Below are 18,123 nucleotides of genomic sequence, written 5' to 3'. Positions count from 1 at the left end.
TGTGCTCCCCAACACTCAGTGGTCACCTCCTGTTCCCCACTGTGGGGCTGGACCAAGGAGCAGTTCCAGTAGGACCTTCCTCTCTATCACAGGCTCTGCAATGTGGGGCCCACACCAACACGTGCCCATGGCTGCTTTATGGAGCTCCAGCCACCTCCAGCAGCTCCCATGGAGCTCCTATGGCTTTCCCTACCCCAGCATGGAGCACGTGCTTCTGAGCAGCCTTCCTGGAGGAAACCCCATGTCTCAGTCCTTCCAGCTCCAAGGTGGAAGGAAGCTTGCAAAGGGCTTCCAGCACGGGATAATCAAGGAAGAGCCAGGCAAAGGAGCAAGCCCCAGCTCTGGATGACTCTATATCCCAATGGGATTTGGAGCAGCTTTTCCTAATACCTGCAGCAAATCCCCCTGAGCCCCATGGAGTAGTGAATCCCTTTGTGCAGTGTGAAGGAAAAGGCTTTTCCTGGTGGGAATGGCCTCATCCCATGGCAGGGCCACGGTGTGTTGGGAAGAAGAAGTGGCACGTTCCCTGTGAGGGTGCTGAGGCGCTGGCACAGGGTGCCCAGAGAAGCTGTGGCTGCCCCATCCCTGGCAGTGTTCAAGGCCAGGTTGGACACAGGGGCTTGGAGCAACCTGCTCTAGTGGAAGGTGTCCCTGCCCGTGGCAGGGGTTGGAACTGGATGAGCTTTAAGCTCCCTTCATCCCAACCCATTCCATGATGATTCTCACAGCCCATTGGAGCAGTCCCAAAGTAAATCCCCGTTGAGGGACGCATCCTCAAGCCCTCTTCTCTGATAACCTTCTCCAGCTCTATGTTTTCCATGTCTAACACACCAAGGATGCGTGTGCAGGGAACCAGCCCCTTGGCTGGGGCTGCTCCTTCTCCCAGCTCCTGCCCATCACACTGCTCCCCTGCACAGGGCAGGGATACAATGGAGTGAAGTGGGAATGAGATGCTGTCTTCTGCTCTCTGGTTCCCTTTGCACTTCCCAGCTACCTGCAGGCACACACTTGGCTCCCGAAGCTGATGGGGAACACGGTGCCAAGGCTCCATGTGGGGTTTTGAGGCTGTGGCTTCAAGACTTTCCATCTTGAGGGTCAGCCAAGACCTTCACAGCAGCCCCCGCTTGCCCAAACAGCACATCACATCTATTTTGGATTTGGTGCTTTATCCCTTTCCTCCCCTCATCACCCATCAAATCCCACCGGGATCTCCTTCATTTCATTTCCTTGGTGCAATTTAACATCTACCCTTAATTCTTTGTTATCCAGAGCCGGGCTGAAGCTGGTGCTGAGGGATGGAAGCCAACTCCAGCCCATGGTGCCCGTGGTGCCCAGCTCCTCAGCGCAGGGTCTGGCTTTGTGTTCCTGCAGGCCAAGGTGACCGTGGCTGCACGTGGTGCTGTGATGGAGGCCAAGGAGCCTGGTCCAGCACCACTGACGTAGCCCAGCACCAGTGACCTTGGCATTGCTCAATCAGCAGCATCCTGAGCTGGGTTTTCCCCCATGAGGTCCCAGGTTAACCTCTGGCTGATCCCACTTCCATAGGCAGCAATGGGATGGGTGAGGGACCTGCGGTGCCTCCCTGTTGGGACCCGGAGAACCCCGGAGGGTGCTTCTCTCCCAGCTCCAGCCTTCCACAAGCACCTCCAGGCCCCAGCATTTGACTTGGGTGAAGATGGAGCACCCTCAGCTTGACATTGCCCCACTGCCTCCGTTAAGGACGTTGTGATAAGTGCCCCGGGAGCTGTTTGCCTTCCTTATCGTGAGCACTGCCCAAACAACGCGCTCGGGATATAAGGAGCCTGCCTGGGACTCGCAGGCTGTGTCGCTACACCTCAGCAGGTAGAACCACCATGAAGCTGCTCCTGCTCTTCGGCTTGGTGGCCCTGGCACAATGCCTTCCCCACAGGTAAGCACTGGGGAGAGGGTTTGGGGTGCTGAAGACCTCCCAGAACCTATGCTTGGGGTGACAAGTGCGGCGATGTGGGGACAAGCTGCAGCCTCGCAAGCCATTACCATGGCCGAGGCTCCCTATAGCGAGGAGATCTCTGGGTCCCACATGAATGGGGGGACCCACAGCCCCCAGAGCACATCCCTGCGTGGCTCCTGGTGACGGGTCCCTCTCCCCTGCCCCAGGATCACCCTGAGGAAGGGCAAGACCCTGCGGCAGTCCCTGAAGGAGCATGGCTTGCTGGAGAGCTACCTCAAGCAGCATCCCTACAACCCGGCTGCCAAGTACTACAGCTCCCTCTCCTCTTCTGAGCCCATGCAGAACTACATGGATGTGAGCACGGCAGGGAGAGGGACTGGCTCCTTCCCATCCCTCTGGCCCCTTTCCCATCCCACTGGCCCCTTTCCCATCCCTCTAGCCCCTTACCTGTTCCATTAGCTCCTTACCCATTCCCCTAAGCCATTCCCCACGCCGCCGGCCCTTTACCCATCCCAATAGTTCCTTACCTTTCCCTCTAATCCTTTAGCCATTCCCCTGACCTGTTAACTTATCCCACTGGCCCCTTACCTGTTCCACTAGCCCTTCCCCATTCCCTTAACCCATTACCCATCCTACTAGCCCCTTATCTGACCCATTGGCCACTTACTCATCCTGCTAGCCCATTATCTGGCCTGCTAGCCTCTTACTTGATGTGCTGGTTCCTTACCAGTCCCTCTCATCCTTTACCAGTTTCCCTAATATATTGAGCCATCCCACTGGCCCCTTACCTGTTCCAGTAGCCCCTGCCCATTCCTCTAACCCATTAAGTCATCCCACTAGCCCCTTACCTGGACGACTAGCCTCTTACTTGATATACCATTCCCTACCTGTCCCTCTAATCCTTTACCAATTCCTGTAACCCATGAAGTTATTCCACTAGCCCTTTAACTCATCCCACTAGCCCCTTGCCCACCCCATTAGCCCATTATCCATCCTGCTAGTCCCGTATCCATCCCACTCATCCCTTACCCATCCCACTAGCCCATGGTCTAGTGCGAGGTGTCCCTGCCCATGGCAGGAGGTTGGAACTCGATGGTCTTAAGGTCCTTTCCAACCCAAACCAGCCTGGGATTCTGTGATTCCATGATTATCCATCCCACTAACCCCTTATTGATCCCACTAGCCCCTTATTGATCCCACTAGCTCCTTATTGATCCCACGAGCCCCTTATTGATCCCACTAGCCCCTTATCGATCCCACTAACCCCTTATTGATCCCACTAGCTCCTTATTGATCCCACTAGCCCCTTATTGATCCCACTAGCCCCTTATTGATCCCACTAGCTCCTTATTGATCCCACTAGCTCCTTATTGATCCCACGAGCCCCTTATTGATCCCACTAGCCCCTTATCGATCCCACTAACCCCTTATCCATCCCACTAACCCCTTATTGATCCCACTAGCCCCTTATCGATCCCACTAACCCCTTATCCATCCCACTAACCCCTTATTGATCCCACTAGCCCCTTATCGATCCCACTAACCCCTTATCCATCCCACTAACCCCTTATTGATCCCACTAGCCCCTTATCGATCCCACTAACCCCTTATCCATCCCACTAACCCCTTATTGATCCCACTAGCCCCTTATCGATCCCACTAACCCCTTATCCATCCCACTAAGCCCTTATTGATCCCACTAGCTCCTTATTGATCCCACTAGGCCCTTATCCATCCCACTAGCTCCTTATTGATCCCACTAGGCCCTTATCCATCCCACTAGCTCCTTATTGATCCCACTAGCCCCTTATCGATCCCACTAACCCCTTATCCATCCCACTAACCCCTTATTGATCCCACTAGCCCCTTATCGATCCCACTAACCCCTTATCCATCCCACTAACCCCTTATTGATCCCACTAGCCCCTTATCGATCCCACTAACCCCTTATCCATCCCACTAACCCCTTATTGATCCCACTAGCTCCTTATTGATCCCACTAGGCCCTTATCCATCCCACTAGCTCCTTATTGATCCCACTAGGCCCTTATCCATCCCACTAGCTCCTTATTGATCCCACGAGCCCCTTATTGATCCCACGAGCCCCTTATTGATCCCATGAGCCCCTTATTGATCCCACTAGCCCCTTATTGATCCCACTAGCCCCTTATCGATCCCACTAGCCCCTTACCCCCCCCACTAGCCCCTTATCCATCCTGTTCGCCCTTTCTCCATCCCGCTAACCCCCTACCCCCCCTCCCTTGACAGAACTCCTACTACGGCACCATCTCCATCGGCACCCCAGCCCAGGATTTCACCGTCATCTTCGACACCGGCTCCTCCAACCTGTGGGTGCCCTCGGTGTACTGCAGCAGCCTGGCCTGCAGTAGGTGTCTGCCAGCCCCGTGGCCACCGGGGCAAGGGGGGGAGCCCCCCGGAACCCCTGGGAGCCCTCGGAGGGGTTGGGAGATGAGGAGGGCTCTGCCCTGCCTCTCCCAAGGGATTTAGGGCAATGGGGACGCACTGGAGATGCATCCTCAGCCGCTGAGGTCAGGATGGACCGTGACCATCTCCCTTCCATCCCCACAGGCGACCACAAGCGTTTCAACCCAGCAGACTCCTCCACCTTCGTCAGCACCAACGACAGCCTCTACATCGCCTACGGCACCGGCAGCATGACTGGAGTCCTGGGCTATGACACCGTCAGGGTGAGGCACCAGCTCCTCCATCCCATGGGATTGAGGACATTGGAACAGCCAAACCAAGCCCTTCTCCCCATCTCTCTGCCCAGGTTGCGGACATCAAGATCACCAACCAGATCTTTGGGCTGTCTGAGACTGAACCTGGTGACTTCTTCTACTACTGCCCCTTCGATGGCATCCTGGGGCTGGCTTACCCCAGCATCTCCTCTTCTGGAGCCACCCCTGTCTTTGACAACATGATGAAGGAAGATCTTGTGTCCAGAGACCTCTTCTCTGTCTACCTGAGCAAGTAAGTCCTGGCCAGAAACACACAGCTCTTGGGAAGGATCATCTTCCATTTCCTTCCTACCAGGGCTGGCTCCAACACCATTCCCTGGTGCTGTGACATCCCCTGGCTCCTGGGGACATGCTGGTGGTGGCATTGCTGTGGTGGTGATGACATTGCCGTGGTGGTGATGACATTGCAATGATGGTGATGACATTGCCGTGATGATGATGGCATTGCCGTGGTGGTGATGGCATTGCAATGGTGGTGATGACATTGCCATGATGATGATGGCATTGCCGTGATGATGATGACATTGCAATGGTGGTGATGACATTGCCGTGATGATGATGGCATTGCCGTGGTGGTGATGACATTGCCGTGGTGGTGATGACATTGCCGTGGTGGTGATGGCATTGCCGTGGTGGTGATGACATTGCCGTGGTGGTGATGGCATTGCCGTGGTGGTGATGACATTGCCGTGGTGGTGATGGCATTGCCGTGATGATGATGACATTGCAATGGTGGTGATGACATTGCCGTGATGATGATGGCATTGCCATGATGGTGGTGGTGGGATGGGACCCTCATCTGATGGTTTCCCCTTTACAGGGATGAGGAGAAGGGCAGCTTTGTCCTCTTTGGTGCCATCGACTACGATTATGTCAGCAACGGCATCAGCTGGATCCCCGTCTCCGATGAGACCTACTGGCAGATCACCATGGACAGGTAACCCTGGGGCAGCTCCGGGGGGCTCCCCTCGCCCTGCAGACGGTGGGTTTGGGGGTGCAGCACCGAGGAGCCTCACCCTGTGTCCCTTTTGTCCCCAGAGTCTCCATCGATGATGAGGCGGTCGCCTGCTCCGACAGCTGCCAGGCCATCGTGGACACGGGCACCTCGCTGCTCGCCATGCCCTACGAAGACCTCGAGAGTCTCTACGATACCCTTGGTGCCAGCTCCAGCGGCGAGGTGAGACCCAGAGGAGCACAAAGAGCTGTGGGGCTTCCCTGGGGTACTTGGTCCTTCTTGCGGTGACCACTGAACCCCCACTGTGTCCCCCCCAGGTCCAATGCAGCTCTGTGGACAGCCTGCCCGACGTTGTCTTCTACCTGAATAGCGCAGCATTCCCTCTGACACCCAGTGCCTACGTGGTGGAGGTGAGCATCCTGCTGGGATGGGGACTGGGAGGGCTCAGGGAGAAGGGTCCAGGAGCTGGTAACCACCATCTACCCTGTTTTTGGCTGCAGAGCGATGGGGTCTGCAGCCTGGCCTTTGAAGGCATGGATGTCTCCACCGAGTCTGGGGTGAGCTGGATCCTGGGGGATGTCTTCATCCGCGAGTACTACGTGATCTTCAACAGGGCCAAGAACACGGTGGGCTTGTCCCGCCTGGCCTGAAGCACAAGGCAGTGCTGCCCCATTGCTCCCCACTGCTGCCCCATTGCCCTAGCTTGGCAGCTCTCCTGTCATCTCCTGCCACAGCCACCAATAAAGCTGTATAGAAGCATCTTTGAGTTGTGTCTCTTTGGCTTCAGGTGCCACCTCATCCCTGGGCATGGACAGCGGTGGGTGGGCAGGATGGTGCCACCTTCACCCCCTGGTGATGCCCTCAGCCATGCAAACCAGCTCCCAAACCCACCCCCCCTCAGCACCATTCCCTAAGGATCAACCTGCAGAGGTCCATGAAGACCCCTCTGGGACATGGCACATCCATCCCCAAACCCAACTCGGGGTGGGGGGGTGAACACTCCACCACCATCCTGGGGGGCTGCACACCCCAAATCCCCCCCCAAGGACACCTGTAGCAGCCCTATAGTTGGTACAAGCAGGAGTAAGGGGACAGGGCATAAATATGAGGGTGACTTTATTGGTGGCAGGGAAGGCAGGGCCCCCCAACCCCAGGCCAGGAGCTGGGGCAGCAGCACCCTAGGGGTGCACAAGGCACTTGGGGGGCTGGTTTGGGGCTGGGGGTCCCCAGGGCTGCTCCAGGGCTTCCCTGCACCATCCTGCTGGGGGGATCCAGCCTTTGGGGCTGGGGTTCCTTAGGGATGCTCCAGGGGGATGGGGGGTGCTCCTGGCGGACCCCAATACCCCAGGGCAGATGGGGACCACACAATCTCTGCCTGAGAGAGAAGCAGTGCCCAGGCACCCATGGGAGATGGGATGCACCCATGGGAGGTGAGATACATCTGTGGGAGCTGGGATGTACCCATGGAAGCTGGGGTGCACCCATGGGAAATGGGATGCACCCATGGGAGATGGGATGCACCGATAGAGCTGGGATGCACCCATGGGAGATGGGCTGCACCCATGGGACCTGGGATGCATCTATGGGAGCCATGATGTACCCATGGATCTGGGAGGCATCCATGGGATCCAGGATGCCCCCATGGAGCTGGGATGCTATTGCCCACCCTATCTGCTTGGCACCCCCTCCCCAGCCACCCATCACCCCGGGGGCCTGGTGGGCCAGACCTGCTGGTCCTGCAGACCCCCTTCTCCTCCTCTTCTTCTTCATCCTCCTCCTCCTCCTCCTCCTCCTCCTCTCCATCCTCACCCTGTGGCACTCGGGCCCTAAGGGGCCGTGGCACCGGGGCTGTCCCCTCTGGCCGGTGTCACAGCAAAGGGCTCCGTGTCCTCGGGGGGTCCCTGAGCTCTGGGGCTGCCTGTGGGAGCCGGGGGGGCTCCTGCCTCAGAGGGGGTGTTGGGGGGCAGAGATGGGTGCCCCGAGGGGCTCAGCGTGGCCTCGGGGCGCTCCCCAGCTCCTGCACCCCCCAAAGAGGGGCCGGGGGGGGCTGTGTTGGGGAGCAGGAGCTGGGCCAGGCGGGGCCGGGGGGGGCGGGATGTTGGGGGGCGAGTTGGGGTGGCAATGGGGGTGTCCTCATGGCTTGGGGACAGGGATCGGGACAGGGATGGGGACAGGGATGGGGCCGGGTCACTGCTCTGCAGCGGGAGCCGGACGTCTGTGGCTATGGAGAGATGCTTTGTGTTAGCACCCACCTCCCCCTTGGGGACCCCCATAGGCTGGATGGGTGCACCCCAGGGTGCTCCAAAGCGGGGGGGGGGGGGGGGCCCCATCCCAAAACCACCCCCCGCCACCACCATCGCCCTGAGCATCACCTTGAGCTTGGCAGGGCGCAGCGAGCTCCGCGCAGGACCGGGGGCACAGCCTCTGCTCACAGCTCACCTCCCCAAGCTGGCACCAATGGGGAAGGTTGGGGGTCAGCCACCCCATTGCCACCCCTCCACTGTCCCCTGTGCCACCACCACGGCACCCCGGTCACCTGGCAGGTACAGCGGGTGCAGGGCTGTCCCTCGGGGGTGAAGGTTTGGCCATTCCCCACCTTCCGACCTTGGTAGTTGCAGTCTATGGGGAGCGATGATGTGTGGGGTGATGGAGGGGACAAGGTGGGGACGGGACCCCCTTGTTGTCCCTTTGGTCCCTACCGTTACAGACGGGGCAGCACTCGCCCTCGGGGTGGAAGGGGTATGTGCAGAAGATGGCACAGTCCATGGGGGAACAGGCCACCGAGCCCAACTGCGAGAGACGGGAATTAGAGCCCGCACCGGGAATGGGGGGAAAAAGGGGGAATTCCCCAAAGCTTTTTCCTGCAAAGGAGGAAAAAACTTGGGCTTAACCCATGGGGCAAAGAGCCAAAAGCATCTCGTGGTGCCTGGCACAGCCCTCACCAGGCAAATGCAGCTGAGACACGGGTCCAGGACGGAGGGGAAGGTCTCGTTGTTATAGAAGATCCTCCCCATGTAGGTGCATCCTAAAAGGAGAAGGGGGGTTTGTGGTGGGTGGATGAGTTTGGGACCTCCAGAGAGTCAAGGAGGGTGAGAAAGAGCTTTAAGATCATCAAGTCCAACCCCAAGGCCACCACTGACCCACGGCACTGAGGCCTTGTCTATAGGGTTTGGGAACCCCCCCAGGGCCGGTGGCTCCAGCCCTGCCCTGGGCAGCCTGTTCCAATGCCTGAGCACCCTCTGGGGAAGGAATTGTTCCTCATCTCCATCTAAACCTCCCCTGGTGCAGCTTGAGGCCGTTTCCTCTTGTCCCATCCCTTGTTCCTTGGGAGCAGAGCCCAGCCCCCTCCTGGCTCCATCCTCCTGTCAGGCAGTTGCAGAGAGCGAGAAGGTCCCCCCTGAGCCTTCTCTTCTCCAGACTGAACCCCCCCAGGTCCCTCAGCCGTTCCTCATCACACTTGTGCTCCAGGCCCTGCACCAGCCCCGTTGCCATGCTGCCACCTCCCTGTATCCCTATGGATACAGCATCCTCACCTGCGGAGCAGTCGGGGCAGCACTGTCCTGGGATGCGGATGGGGTAGGGACACGTCTCCACACAGTCTGTCCTCTTGCAGCTCACTGAGCCATCAGCCTGCAGGGGAGAAGCACTTGACCGAGACCTCGGGCTGCCCAAATCCATGGGGATGAAAGCCCCCAGAGGCAGGGAAGCGCCAGGGATGGTGGCCGTGGGGAGCCCGGCATGCCGAGGGGAGGAGTGGAGCAGAGCAGGTTCTCATTCACCTGGCAGATGCATAACTCACAGGGATCGCCCGGAGACCAGATCTGTCCGATGGGAAACTCCACACCGTTGTCATCCAGGAAGCAACCTTGGGATGGGGATGGGATAGAGGGGACATGGGTACCCCCAGCCTGTCACCCTCCTGCACGCATCCAGTGCTGGACACGTATATGGTGCCCATTCCCCACCTCCAAACCCCGTGGATGTGCAGCCCCCCAATGCCCTGCCTGTCCCTGTGCACCCACATCCAGCTCCCCTGCCCTCCCTGTCCACGTCTCCTACATCCCATCCTCCTTGTGCCCATGTTCCCTACATCCCATCTTCCTTATCCCCAGCTGTCCCCATATAGCCCACCCTCCCTGTGCCCCAGTATTCCCAACCTCCCACCCTCCCCATTCCCAATGGTCCCCACATCCCACGCTGCCCATCCCCATGTCCCCTCCATCCCATCCTCCTTGTCCTCATGTCCCCTACATCCCATCCTCCTTCTCCCCATGTGTCCCCTCCATCCCATCCTCCTTGTCCTCATGTCCCCTACATTCCATTCTTGTTGTCCCCACATCCTCTACATCCCATCCTCCTTATCCCCATGTTCCCTACATCCCATCTTCCTTGTCCCCAAATGCCCCCTACATCCTATCCTCCTTGTCCCAACATCCCCTACATCCCACTCTCCTTGTCCCCAAATGTCCCCTACATCCTATCCTCCTCATCCCAACATCCCCCACATCCCATTCTCCTTGTCCCCATTTCTCCTACATCCCGTCTTCTTGTCCCCATGTCCCCTGCATTCCATCCTTCTTGTACCCGCATCCCCTGCATCCCATCCCCACTGTCCCACATCTGTCCCCCCAATCTCATTTTCCTTGTCCGCAAGCATCTCTCCCATCCCACTCTCCTTGTCCCCCCATCCCATCCCTTCCCATCCCATCCCTTCCCATCCCATCCCATCCCATCCCACCCCCCGTCTCACCGGCGGGGGCCGGGGGGTCCCGGCAGGTGAAGCAGCACTGCCCGGGGCTCAGGTGCTGCTGGTGCTGGGGACAGTCCAGCGCGGGGCAGGGGGCAAAGGAGCACTCCACCTCGCCAGCCTGGGGACATGGGACCTGTCACCCCCCGGGCACAGCCCCCCCTGTGCCACCCACCCCGCTGCAGCGCCAGGCAAGGGCTGGATCCCCCCCCTCCCCCGGATGGTGCAAGGGAGCCCTGGAGCATCCCTGGTTCCCTCCAGCAGGAGGATGCAGGGAAGCCCTGGAGCATCCCTGGTTCCCTCCAGCAGGAGGATGCAGGGAAGCCCTGGAGCATCCCTGGTTCCCATCCAGCAGGATGATACAGGGAATCCCTGGAGCATCCCTAGTTCCATCCAGCAGGATGATACAGGGAAGCCCTGGAGCATCCCTGGTTCCATCCAGCAGGATGGTGCAGGGAAGCCCTGGAGCATCCCTGGTTCCATCCAGCAGGATGGTGCAGGGGAGCCCTGGAACATCACTGCTTCCCATCCAGCAGGATGATACAGGGAATCCCTGGAGCATCCCTGGTTCCATCCAGCAGGATGATGCAGGGAAGCCCTGGAGCATCCCTAGTTCCATCCAGCAGGATGATACAGGGAAGCCCTGAAGCATCCCTGGTTCCCATCCAGCAGGATGATACAGGGAATCCCTGGAGCATCCCTAGTTCCATCCAGCAGGATGATACAGGGAAGCCCTGAAGCATCCTTGGTTCCCCTCCAGCAGGATGGTGCAGGGGAGCCCTGGAGCATCCCTGGTTCCCTCCAGTGGGATGATGCAGGGAATCCCTGGAGCATCCCTGGTTCCCTCCAGCAGGATGATACAGGGAAGCCCTGGAGCATCCCTGGTTCCCTCCAGCAGGATGATACAGGGAAGCCCCAGAGCATCCCTGGTTCCATCCAGCAGGATGATACAGGGAAGTGCTGGAGCATCCCTGGTTCCCTCCAGTGGGATGATGCAGGGAAGCCCTGGAGCATCCCTGGTTCCCTCCAGCAGGAGGATGCAGGGAAGCCCTGGAGCATCCCTGGTTCCCATCCAGCAGGATGATACAGGGAATCCCCGGAGCATCCCTAGTTCCATCCAGGAGGATGATACAGGGAAGCCCTGGAGCATCCCTGGTTCCATCCAGCAGGATGGTGCAGGGAAGCCCTGGAGCATCCCTGGTTCCATCCAGCAGGATGGTGCAGGGAAGCCCTGGAACATCACTGCTTCCCATCCAGCAGGATGACACAGTGAATCCCTGGAGCATCCCTGGTTCCCTCCAGCAGGATGATACAGGGAAGCCCTGGAGCATCCCTGGTTCCATCCAGCAGGATGGTGCAGGGAATCCCTGGAGCATCCCTGGGGATCCCAGGACCTACCCTGCAGACGCAGATGGTGCACTCATCCCCATCCAGGCTGAAGCGGGCACCGTGCGCGTACGTGCGACCCCGAAAGCTGCACTTTGCTGGGGAGGAGAGAGGCAGCAGGACCAGGAATGGGGTCATGGAGCGAAGCACAGCTCCTGCTGAACCCCATCCCCATCCCAGCAGGGCCTGGGGGCCCCCTGCCCCACACATCCCAAGGGATGGGGGTCTCGGACCCACCTGGCTGGCAGGAGCAGCAGTCGGGTGAGGAGGAGCTGGGGCAGGAGCCTGGGGGGCACTCGGGGGAGATGCAGGAGATGTTTCCAGCCTGTGGAGGAGAACATGGGGCTGTCACAAGGTCACCTCTTCCTCATGCAAGGCATCATCTGCTCCAGCACATCCCATTCCAGCACCCTGAGCAGGGATGCGGGGGGATGCTCCCTGTCCTTGGGGACAAGGAGGATGGGATGTAGGGGACGGCTGGGGACGGGGAAAATGGGATTGGAGGGATGCTTGGGGACAGGGAGAGGGGGATTGAGGGGATAGCTGGGGGACAGGGAGGATGGGATGTAGGGGACACATGGGGACAAGGAGGATGGGATGCAGGGGAAACATGGGGACAAGGAGGATGGGATGCAGGGGACATAGGGACAGGGAGGATGGGATGCAGGGGACATGGGCACAAAGAGGATGGGATGCAGGGGACATGGGGACAAGGAGGATGGGATGCAGGAACACAGGGACACAAGGAGGATGGGATGCAGGAGACACAGGGACACAAGGAGGATGGGATGCAGGAACACAGGGACACAAGGAGGATGGGATGCAGGGGACACATGAACAAGGAGGATGGGATGCAGGGGACACAGGGACACAAGGAGGATGGGATGCAGGAACACAGGGACACAAGGAGGATGGGATGCAGGGGACACAGGGACACAAGGAGGATGGGATGCAGGGGACATGGGCACAAAGAGGATGGGATGCAGGAACACAGGGACACAAGGAGGATGGGATGCAGAGGACACAGGGACACAAGGAGGATGGGATGCAGGAACACAGGGACACAAGGAGGATGGGACGCAGGGAGCACATCGAACAAGGAGAATGGGATGCAGAGGACATGGGGACAAGGAGGATGGGATGCAGGGGACACAGGGACACAAGGAGGATGGGATGCAGGAACACAGGGACACAAGGAGGATGGGATGCAGGGGACACAGGGACACAAGGAGGATGGGATGCAGGGGACACAGGGACACAAGGAGGATGGGATGCAGGAACACAGGGACACAAGGAGGATGGGATGCAGGGGACACAGGGACACAAGGAGGATGGGATGCAGGGGACACAGGGACACAAGGAGGATGGGATGCAGGAACACAGGGACACAAGGAGGATGGGATGCAGGGGACACAGGGACACAAGGAGGATGGGATGCAGGGGACACAGGGACACAAGGAGGATGGGATGCAGGAACACAGGGACACAAGGAGGATGGGATGCAGGAACACAGGGACACAAGGAGGATGGGATGCAGGGGACACAGGGACACAAGGAGGATGGGATGCAGGGGACACAGGGACACAAGGAGGATGGGATGCAGGAACACAGGGACACAAGGAGGATGGGATGCAGGGGACATGGGCACAAAGAGGATGGGATGCAGGAACACAGGGACACAAGGAGGATGGGATGCAGGGGACACAGGGACACAAGGAGGATGGGATGCAGGAACACAGGGACACAAGGAGGATGGGATGCAGGAACACAGGGACACAAGGAGGATGGGATGCAGGGAGCACATGAACAAGGAGGATGGGATGCAGGGGACACAGGGACACAAGGAGGATGGGATGCAGGGAACACAGGGACACAAGGAGGATGGGATGCAGGAACACAGGGACGCAAGGACGATGGGATGCGGGGGACATGGGGACAAGGGGGATGCTGTATGCTCACCAAGCAGACACAGACGGTGCAGTTCCCATCGGACAAGGAGAAGACATCACCCTCAGCCCGCGCCACCCCTTCGTGCAGGCAGCCTGTGGGACCAGGGGGTCAGGGGGGGCTGCCCCATGCAATGGGGCTGGCGGGGGGGGGTGTTTTGGGGCTCACCTGCACAAGTGGGGCAGCAGCTCCCGCTCGGAGCAGGCAATGGATGGGAGCAGGTCACCGTGGGGCAGGTCACGGCCTCACAGAGCACTTGTCCCCCCTGCATGGGCACAGGGTGGCTCAGCAGGGCCATGGTGACATGGGGAGGTGGGACAAGGAGGGGGGACACGGTGCTCACCAGGCAGGAGCAGCTCCGGCATCCCGGCTCCATCCAGCGAGCACCAGGCTCCCGAGGGACCCCCTGGTCCCAACAGCGCGGGGCTGATGGGGTGGAGGATCCGGGAGCTGCGTGTTGGGATGGCTCCGTGGCCGGGAACACCGGAGAAGAGGGAGGGAATTGGGTACCGGGAGCCGCAGCGGGGAGCTGGGATGAAGGGGAGCCCCTGGGGACCAGGAGGGATGCCCCGGAGCCGGGAGGAGGGAGCAGGACCAGGGTGGGAGGATGCTGCAGGGATTGCAGGATGGGCGATGGCGCCAGGATGGATTTGGGGTAACCTGGGAAAGGAGGGAACGGGCATCACTTGGGGAAGGGCAGGGAACGGCAGCATCCTGCTCCGCTTCCCGGCGCTGATCCGGATGGGAAGGATACCTTCACAGGACACCCTGTCCCCGCTGAGGCGGTAGCCGGGGCGGCAGGAGCATTGGAAGCTGCCCGGGGTGTTGTGGCAGGAATGCTGGCACGTGCGGCGCTCCCCCGGCCTCCGGCACTCATTGACATCTGGGGACAAGGGGACAAGTCAGTGACATCCCGGGAATGTCGCTGTTATCCCAGGAATTGGCTCAGGAGCACCAAGCCCATGCAAGGGTGAGGGTAAGGTGGCAAAAGCACATCAATGGGGTCAATGGTCGCCTCCATCCCATTGGATTCGTGGTGTGGGGAGGGAAGAGGGGGTTCGGATGCAGCGCTCACCCACACAGGAGTGTCTGTTCCCATGGAGGTGGTACCCGGGCCGGCAGGAGCAGCGGTAGCTGCCGATGCTGTTCTTGCAGCGGTGCTGGCACGGGGTGGCCAAGCACTCGTCTGTGTCTGCGGGGAGGGTCATGGAATCATGGAATGGTTTGGCATGAAGGGAGCTTAAAGCTCCTCCAGTTCCAACCCCCTGCCCCGGGCAGGGACACCTTCCACTAGAGCAGGTTGCTCCAAGCCCCTGTGTCCAACCTGGCCTTGGACACTGCCAGGGATGGGGCAGCCACAGCTTCTCTGGGCACCCTGTGCCAGCGCCTCAGCACCCTCACAGGGAACAGCTTCCTTATCTCCAACCTAATTCCCCCCTGTTTCAGTGTGAACCCATCACCCCTTGTCCTGTCACTCCAGTCCCTGATGAAGGTCCCTCTCCAGCACCCTTGTACCCCCTTCAGACCCTGGAAGCTGCTCTGAGGTCTCCACGCAGCTTCTCTTCTCCAGGCTGAACAGCCCCAATGTTCTCAGCCTGGCTCCATACGGGAGCTGCTCCAGCCCCTGAGCATCCTCGTGGCCTCCTCTGGCCTCGCTCCAACAGCTCCATGTCCTCCTGATGCTGAGGACACCAGACCTGGATGCAGCATCCAAGCGGGATGTCACAGAGCAGAGGGGCAGGATCCCCTCCCTGAGCTGCTGCTCACGCTCTGGGGGTGCAGCCCAGCACACGGGGGGGTTCTGCGCTCAAGCACACACTGAAGCCGGATCATGGGGAGCTTCTCCTCACCCAACACCCCCAAGTCCTTCTCCCCTGTCCCCCCGTCCCCCTCCCAGCCCCACGCACCCTGGCAGCTGTGGCGGTCGGCAGAGAGCTGCATCCCGGGGCCGCACTCACAGACGAAGCCGCCCTCGGTGTTCACACAGAGCCCCTCGCAGGCAGCGCTCAGGCACTCATCGATGTCTGAGGGGTGAGAAGAGAGAGATGGAGATGGGGGACCATGACCCCCATCCCGCCGGGACCCCCCCATCCCTCTCACCGGTGCAGCGGATGCCGTTGGATGTCTCCACCATGGAGAAGCCGAGGGGACAGACACGGGCAACCTCTTGGCACCCGCCGTGGTTACAGGCGAGGTCGCAGCCGTACTCCCCGCATGTCCCTGGTGGCTCTGGAACAGGGATGTTGGGGTCCACAGGGCACCGATGCCACCCCATCCCATAGGGATTGCGCTGGGAGCATCCTGGCAGGGATGGGATGCAGGTGACAAGGAGGGATGCGAGGTTTGGGGTGGTACCTGGGCAGGTGATGCCCTGCTCGCCATCGGGGCAGGAGCACAGGTTGGGAGCGATGCACAAGCCGCTGCCGCAACCAAAGGGACAAAGTGCTGTGGGGAGAGGGGACAAGTGGCCATGAGGAGGGCAGGGACCCCCCATATCCCCGCTATGAGCCCATTACTCACGCAGGGTGCACTGCCCGCTGCCCGGAGACAGCATCCACCCGGGACAACATCCGCTGCCGAAGCCGGAGAAGCAGACGTGGGGCCCCACGCGGCGCCTGTGGGAGATGAGGGGGTGAGGCCACCCCATCCCAAACCCCTGGGACAGAGCAAAGGTCCTGGGGGAGCTCCTTAAGCCATTGGGGAACCCTGTGCCCCGGTGATAAGGGGATATGAGGAGCGGTCACAACGCGCCCATGGCCACACTATAGCGGGCAGTGTGTGGATGCAGGGACGGGGTGAAGCGGGGTGCAGCGTGACCCCAAAACAAGTGGGATGGAAGGAGAACCGTACCCCAACTATCCCAAACATGGAGAAGAGAGCGGGACATGGATGCAGAGGGATGGGCAGCACAACCAGAACCAGTTTTGGGGCCGGAGAGCTGGAGTTTGGCACAGCACAACCCAGTGCCCAGGTGTAGCTGGGAGAAGGAGAAGGAAAGGAAGAAGGAGAAGAAGGGGGAAACCCGGCTACCTCTCTACGGCAAAGCTGGCCGGCTTCTTCCTCCCGGGATACACCCTGCCCTGGCCGCCCGGGATGAAGAGGGACACACAGGCAGCCTGGAAGAGCAGCTCGACCAACATGACAGGCGGCTCCAGGCGACGGCACGCTCCTGCCTTCCTGCAACGGGCGCCTACCGCATGCTGGCCCTTGGCCCTGCTCCTCCTCCCGGCTTCCACGCCGGGAACAATGCGGGGGGTGGAGGGAGGCGAGAGCGGGGAGCGCTGCAGGGGTGGGGGGGGACCCATCAGCACCCGGCTCTGCACCCATGGAGGGACGCGTTGCTTTGGGGATGCTCGCGCTAAGCCCGGCTCGTAGGGACGAAGCGAGCGGCTCCAATCCCAGCGATGGGAGTGGGGGCTCAGGGATACAGGGAATGGGGTCTCCCGACGCGGCGGGAAGCGTCGTTCCCCCCCTTTCTCTCCCTTTCCCACATCTGGCAAAGCTCCGGCATGGCCTCTCCCCACCGCTCCTCCTCCTCCTGGCGGCACTGGGCCGCCTTCCCAGCCCTGCACAGGGACCCACCAGAGAGGAGCACGCAGCAGATAAAGGGGCCAAAGTGGAGCTGGGGGTGCTGGGGGGGCACCCAACGGGGTGCTGGGGGGGTACCCGTGCAATGGGGTCACCCCCCAACCAAACAACCCCCCCCCCCCTCCAAGCGCCAGGGGCTGGAGTGAAGGTCGGAGGCAGGTAAATGATTGATGGGAGGGAGCAAAGGGCTGGTGCTGCTCCAGGGTCAATCCCTGCAGGCTCCAGGTCCCCATTCCATAAGGATTCCAACCCCCAGATATTCAGCCCTGTCCAAGGGTTGGGGTCACCCCCTGCATGCTTACAAGTGGGGGTTACAGGGTGCTGGGCGGGGGAATAAGGTGGTTTAGGGGTGCAGGACCCCCAGGGTGGTCACAACACAGGGGGGACATGATCCCAACCCTGGGATATGGATGGAGCAGGGGCAGTGCATGGGATAAACACCCACCGCAGGAGCCTGTTTGCACAGTAAAAGGGGGGGATGCTGCCAGCATCACCCCAGCACCCCCACTTTTGCTAATGGGAGCCATGCAGAGCCAGGCTGGTGTGTTCCTTGGACCCCCCCAGTTGTGGTGGGGCACCAAGGAAGCATCTCACCCCAAAGCTTCAACACCCAGGCTCATACAGATGCCTCCTGCTCACAGCCAGCACCGAGCACAGAGCCCAGGCTCATTGTAAAGGGGCAGGATGTGCTTCCCCCAATCCAAACCAGCATCTCTGAGCTGAGAGATGCCCAAATACAGCCTGCTCCTGCCAGGAAACAGGGAGAGGAAACCCAACTGTTGGGATGCAGGATGCTGCCCACCTCGTGCTG

General features: G+C 60.2%; 2 protein-coding genes across 2 annotated transcripts; one reads left to right on the top strand and one right to left on the bottom strand.

The window, feature by feature from the left end:
* Nucleotides 1-1,829: 1,829 nt before the first annotated feature.
* LOC115607019 (pepsin A-like) lies at nt 1,830-6,330 on the top strand. The gene is given in 9 exon segments (XM_030483738.1): nt 1,830-1,909; nt 2,137-2,284; nt 4,199-4,316; nt 4,520-4,642; nt 4,645-4,921; nt 5,510-5,626; nt 5,728-5,866; nt 5,962-6,054; nt 6,145-6,330. Coding segments are annotated over 9 exon segments (1,221 nt in total). The 5' UTR covers nt 1,830-1,853; the 3' UTR covers nt 6,295-6,330.
* A 407-nt stretch (nt 6,331-6,737) lies between these two features.
* Nucleotides 6,738-17,056, bottom strand: VWCE (von Willebrand factor C and EGF domains). Its single transcript, XM_030483601.1, has 20 exons — nt 16,755-17,056; nt 16,245-16,339; nt 16,080-16,169; nt 15,825-15,953; nt 15,632-15,748; nt 14,800-14,916; nt 14,479-14,607; nt 14,068-14,384; nt 13,893-13,989; nt 13,737-13,819; nt 12,015-12,102; nt 11,790-11,875; nt 10,395-10,512; nt 9,424-9,509; nt 9,178-9,274; nt 8,587-8,669; nt 8,344-8,434; nt 8,181-8,263; nt 8,017-8,092; nt 6,738-7,865 (listed from the first exon to the last, which is right to left on the bottom strand). The coding sequence occupies exons 1-20, from the start codon at nt 17,027-17,029 to the stop codon at nt 7,471-7,473; spliced, it is 2,652 nt and encodes an 883-aa protein (XP_030339461.1). The 5' UTR covers nt 17,030-17,056; the 3' UTR covers nt 6,738-7,470.
* Nucleotides 17,057-18,123: the final 1,067 nt, after the last annotated feature.

This window comes from Strigops habroptila, chromosome 4, assembly GCF_004027225.2.
Source record: "Strigops habroptila isolate Jane chromosome 4, bStrHab1.2.pri, whole genome shotgun sequence".
In the NCBI taxonomy this organism is placed as follows: Eukaryota; Metazoa; Chordata; class Aves; order Psittaciformes; family Psittacidae; genus Strigops; species Strigops habroptila.
Note: the sequence above shows the minus strand (reverse complement) of the source record. Positions and strands in the feature narration are given on the sequence as shown.

Bases quoted from the DNA above. Each gene is read 5' to 3' on its own strand.
- VWCE (XM_030483601.1), bottom strand. From the start codon at position 17,029: ATGGGTCCCCCCCCACCCCTGCAGCGCTCCCCGCTCTCGCCTCCCTCC. The intron at 14,385-14,478 runs GTATCCTTCCCA...CTCCTTTCCCAG, and splicing joins GGACAGGGTGTCCTGTGAAG to GTTACCCCAAATCCATCCTG. The intron at 8,435-8,586 runs GTGAGGGCTGTG...CGTCTCTCGCAG, and splicing joins GTCTCAGCTGCATTTGCCTG to TTGGGCTCGGTGGCCTGTTC.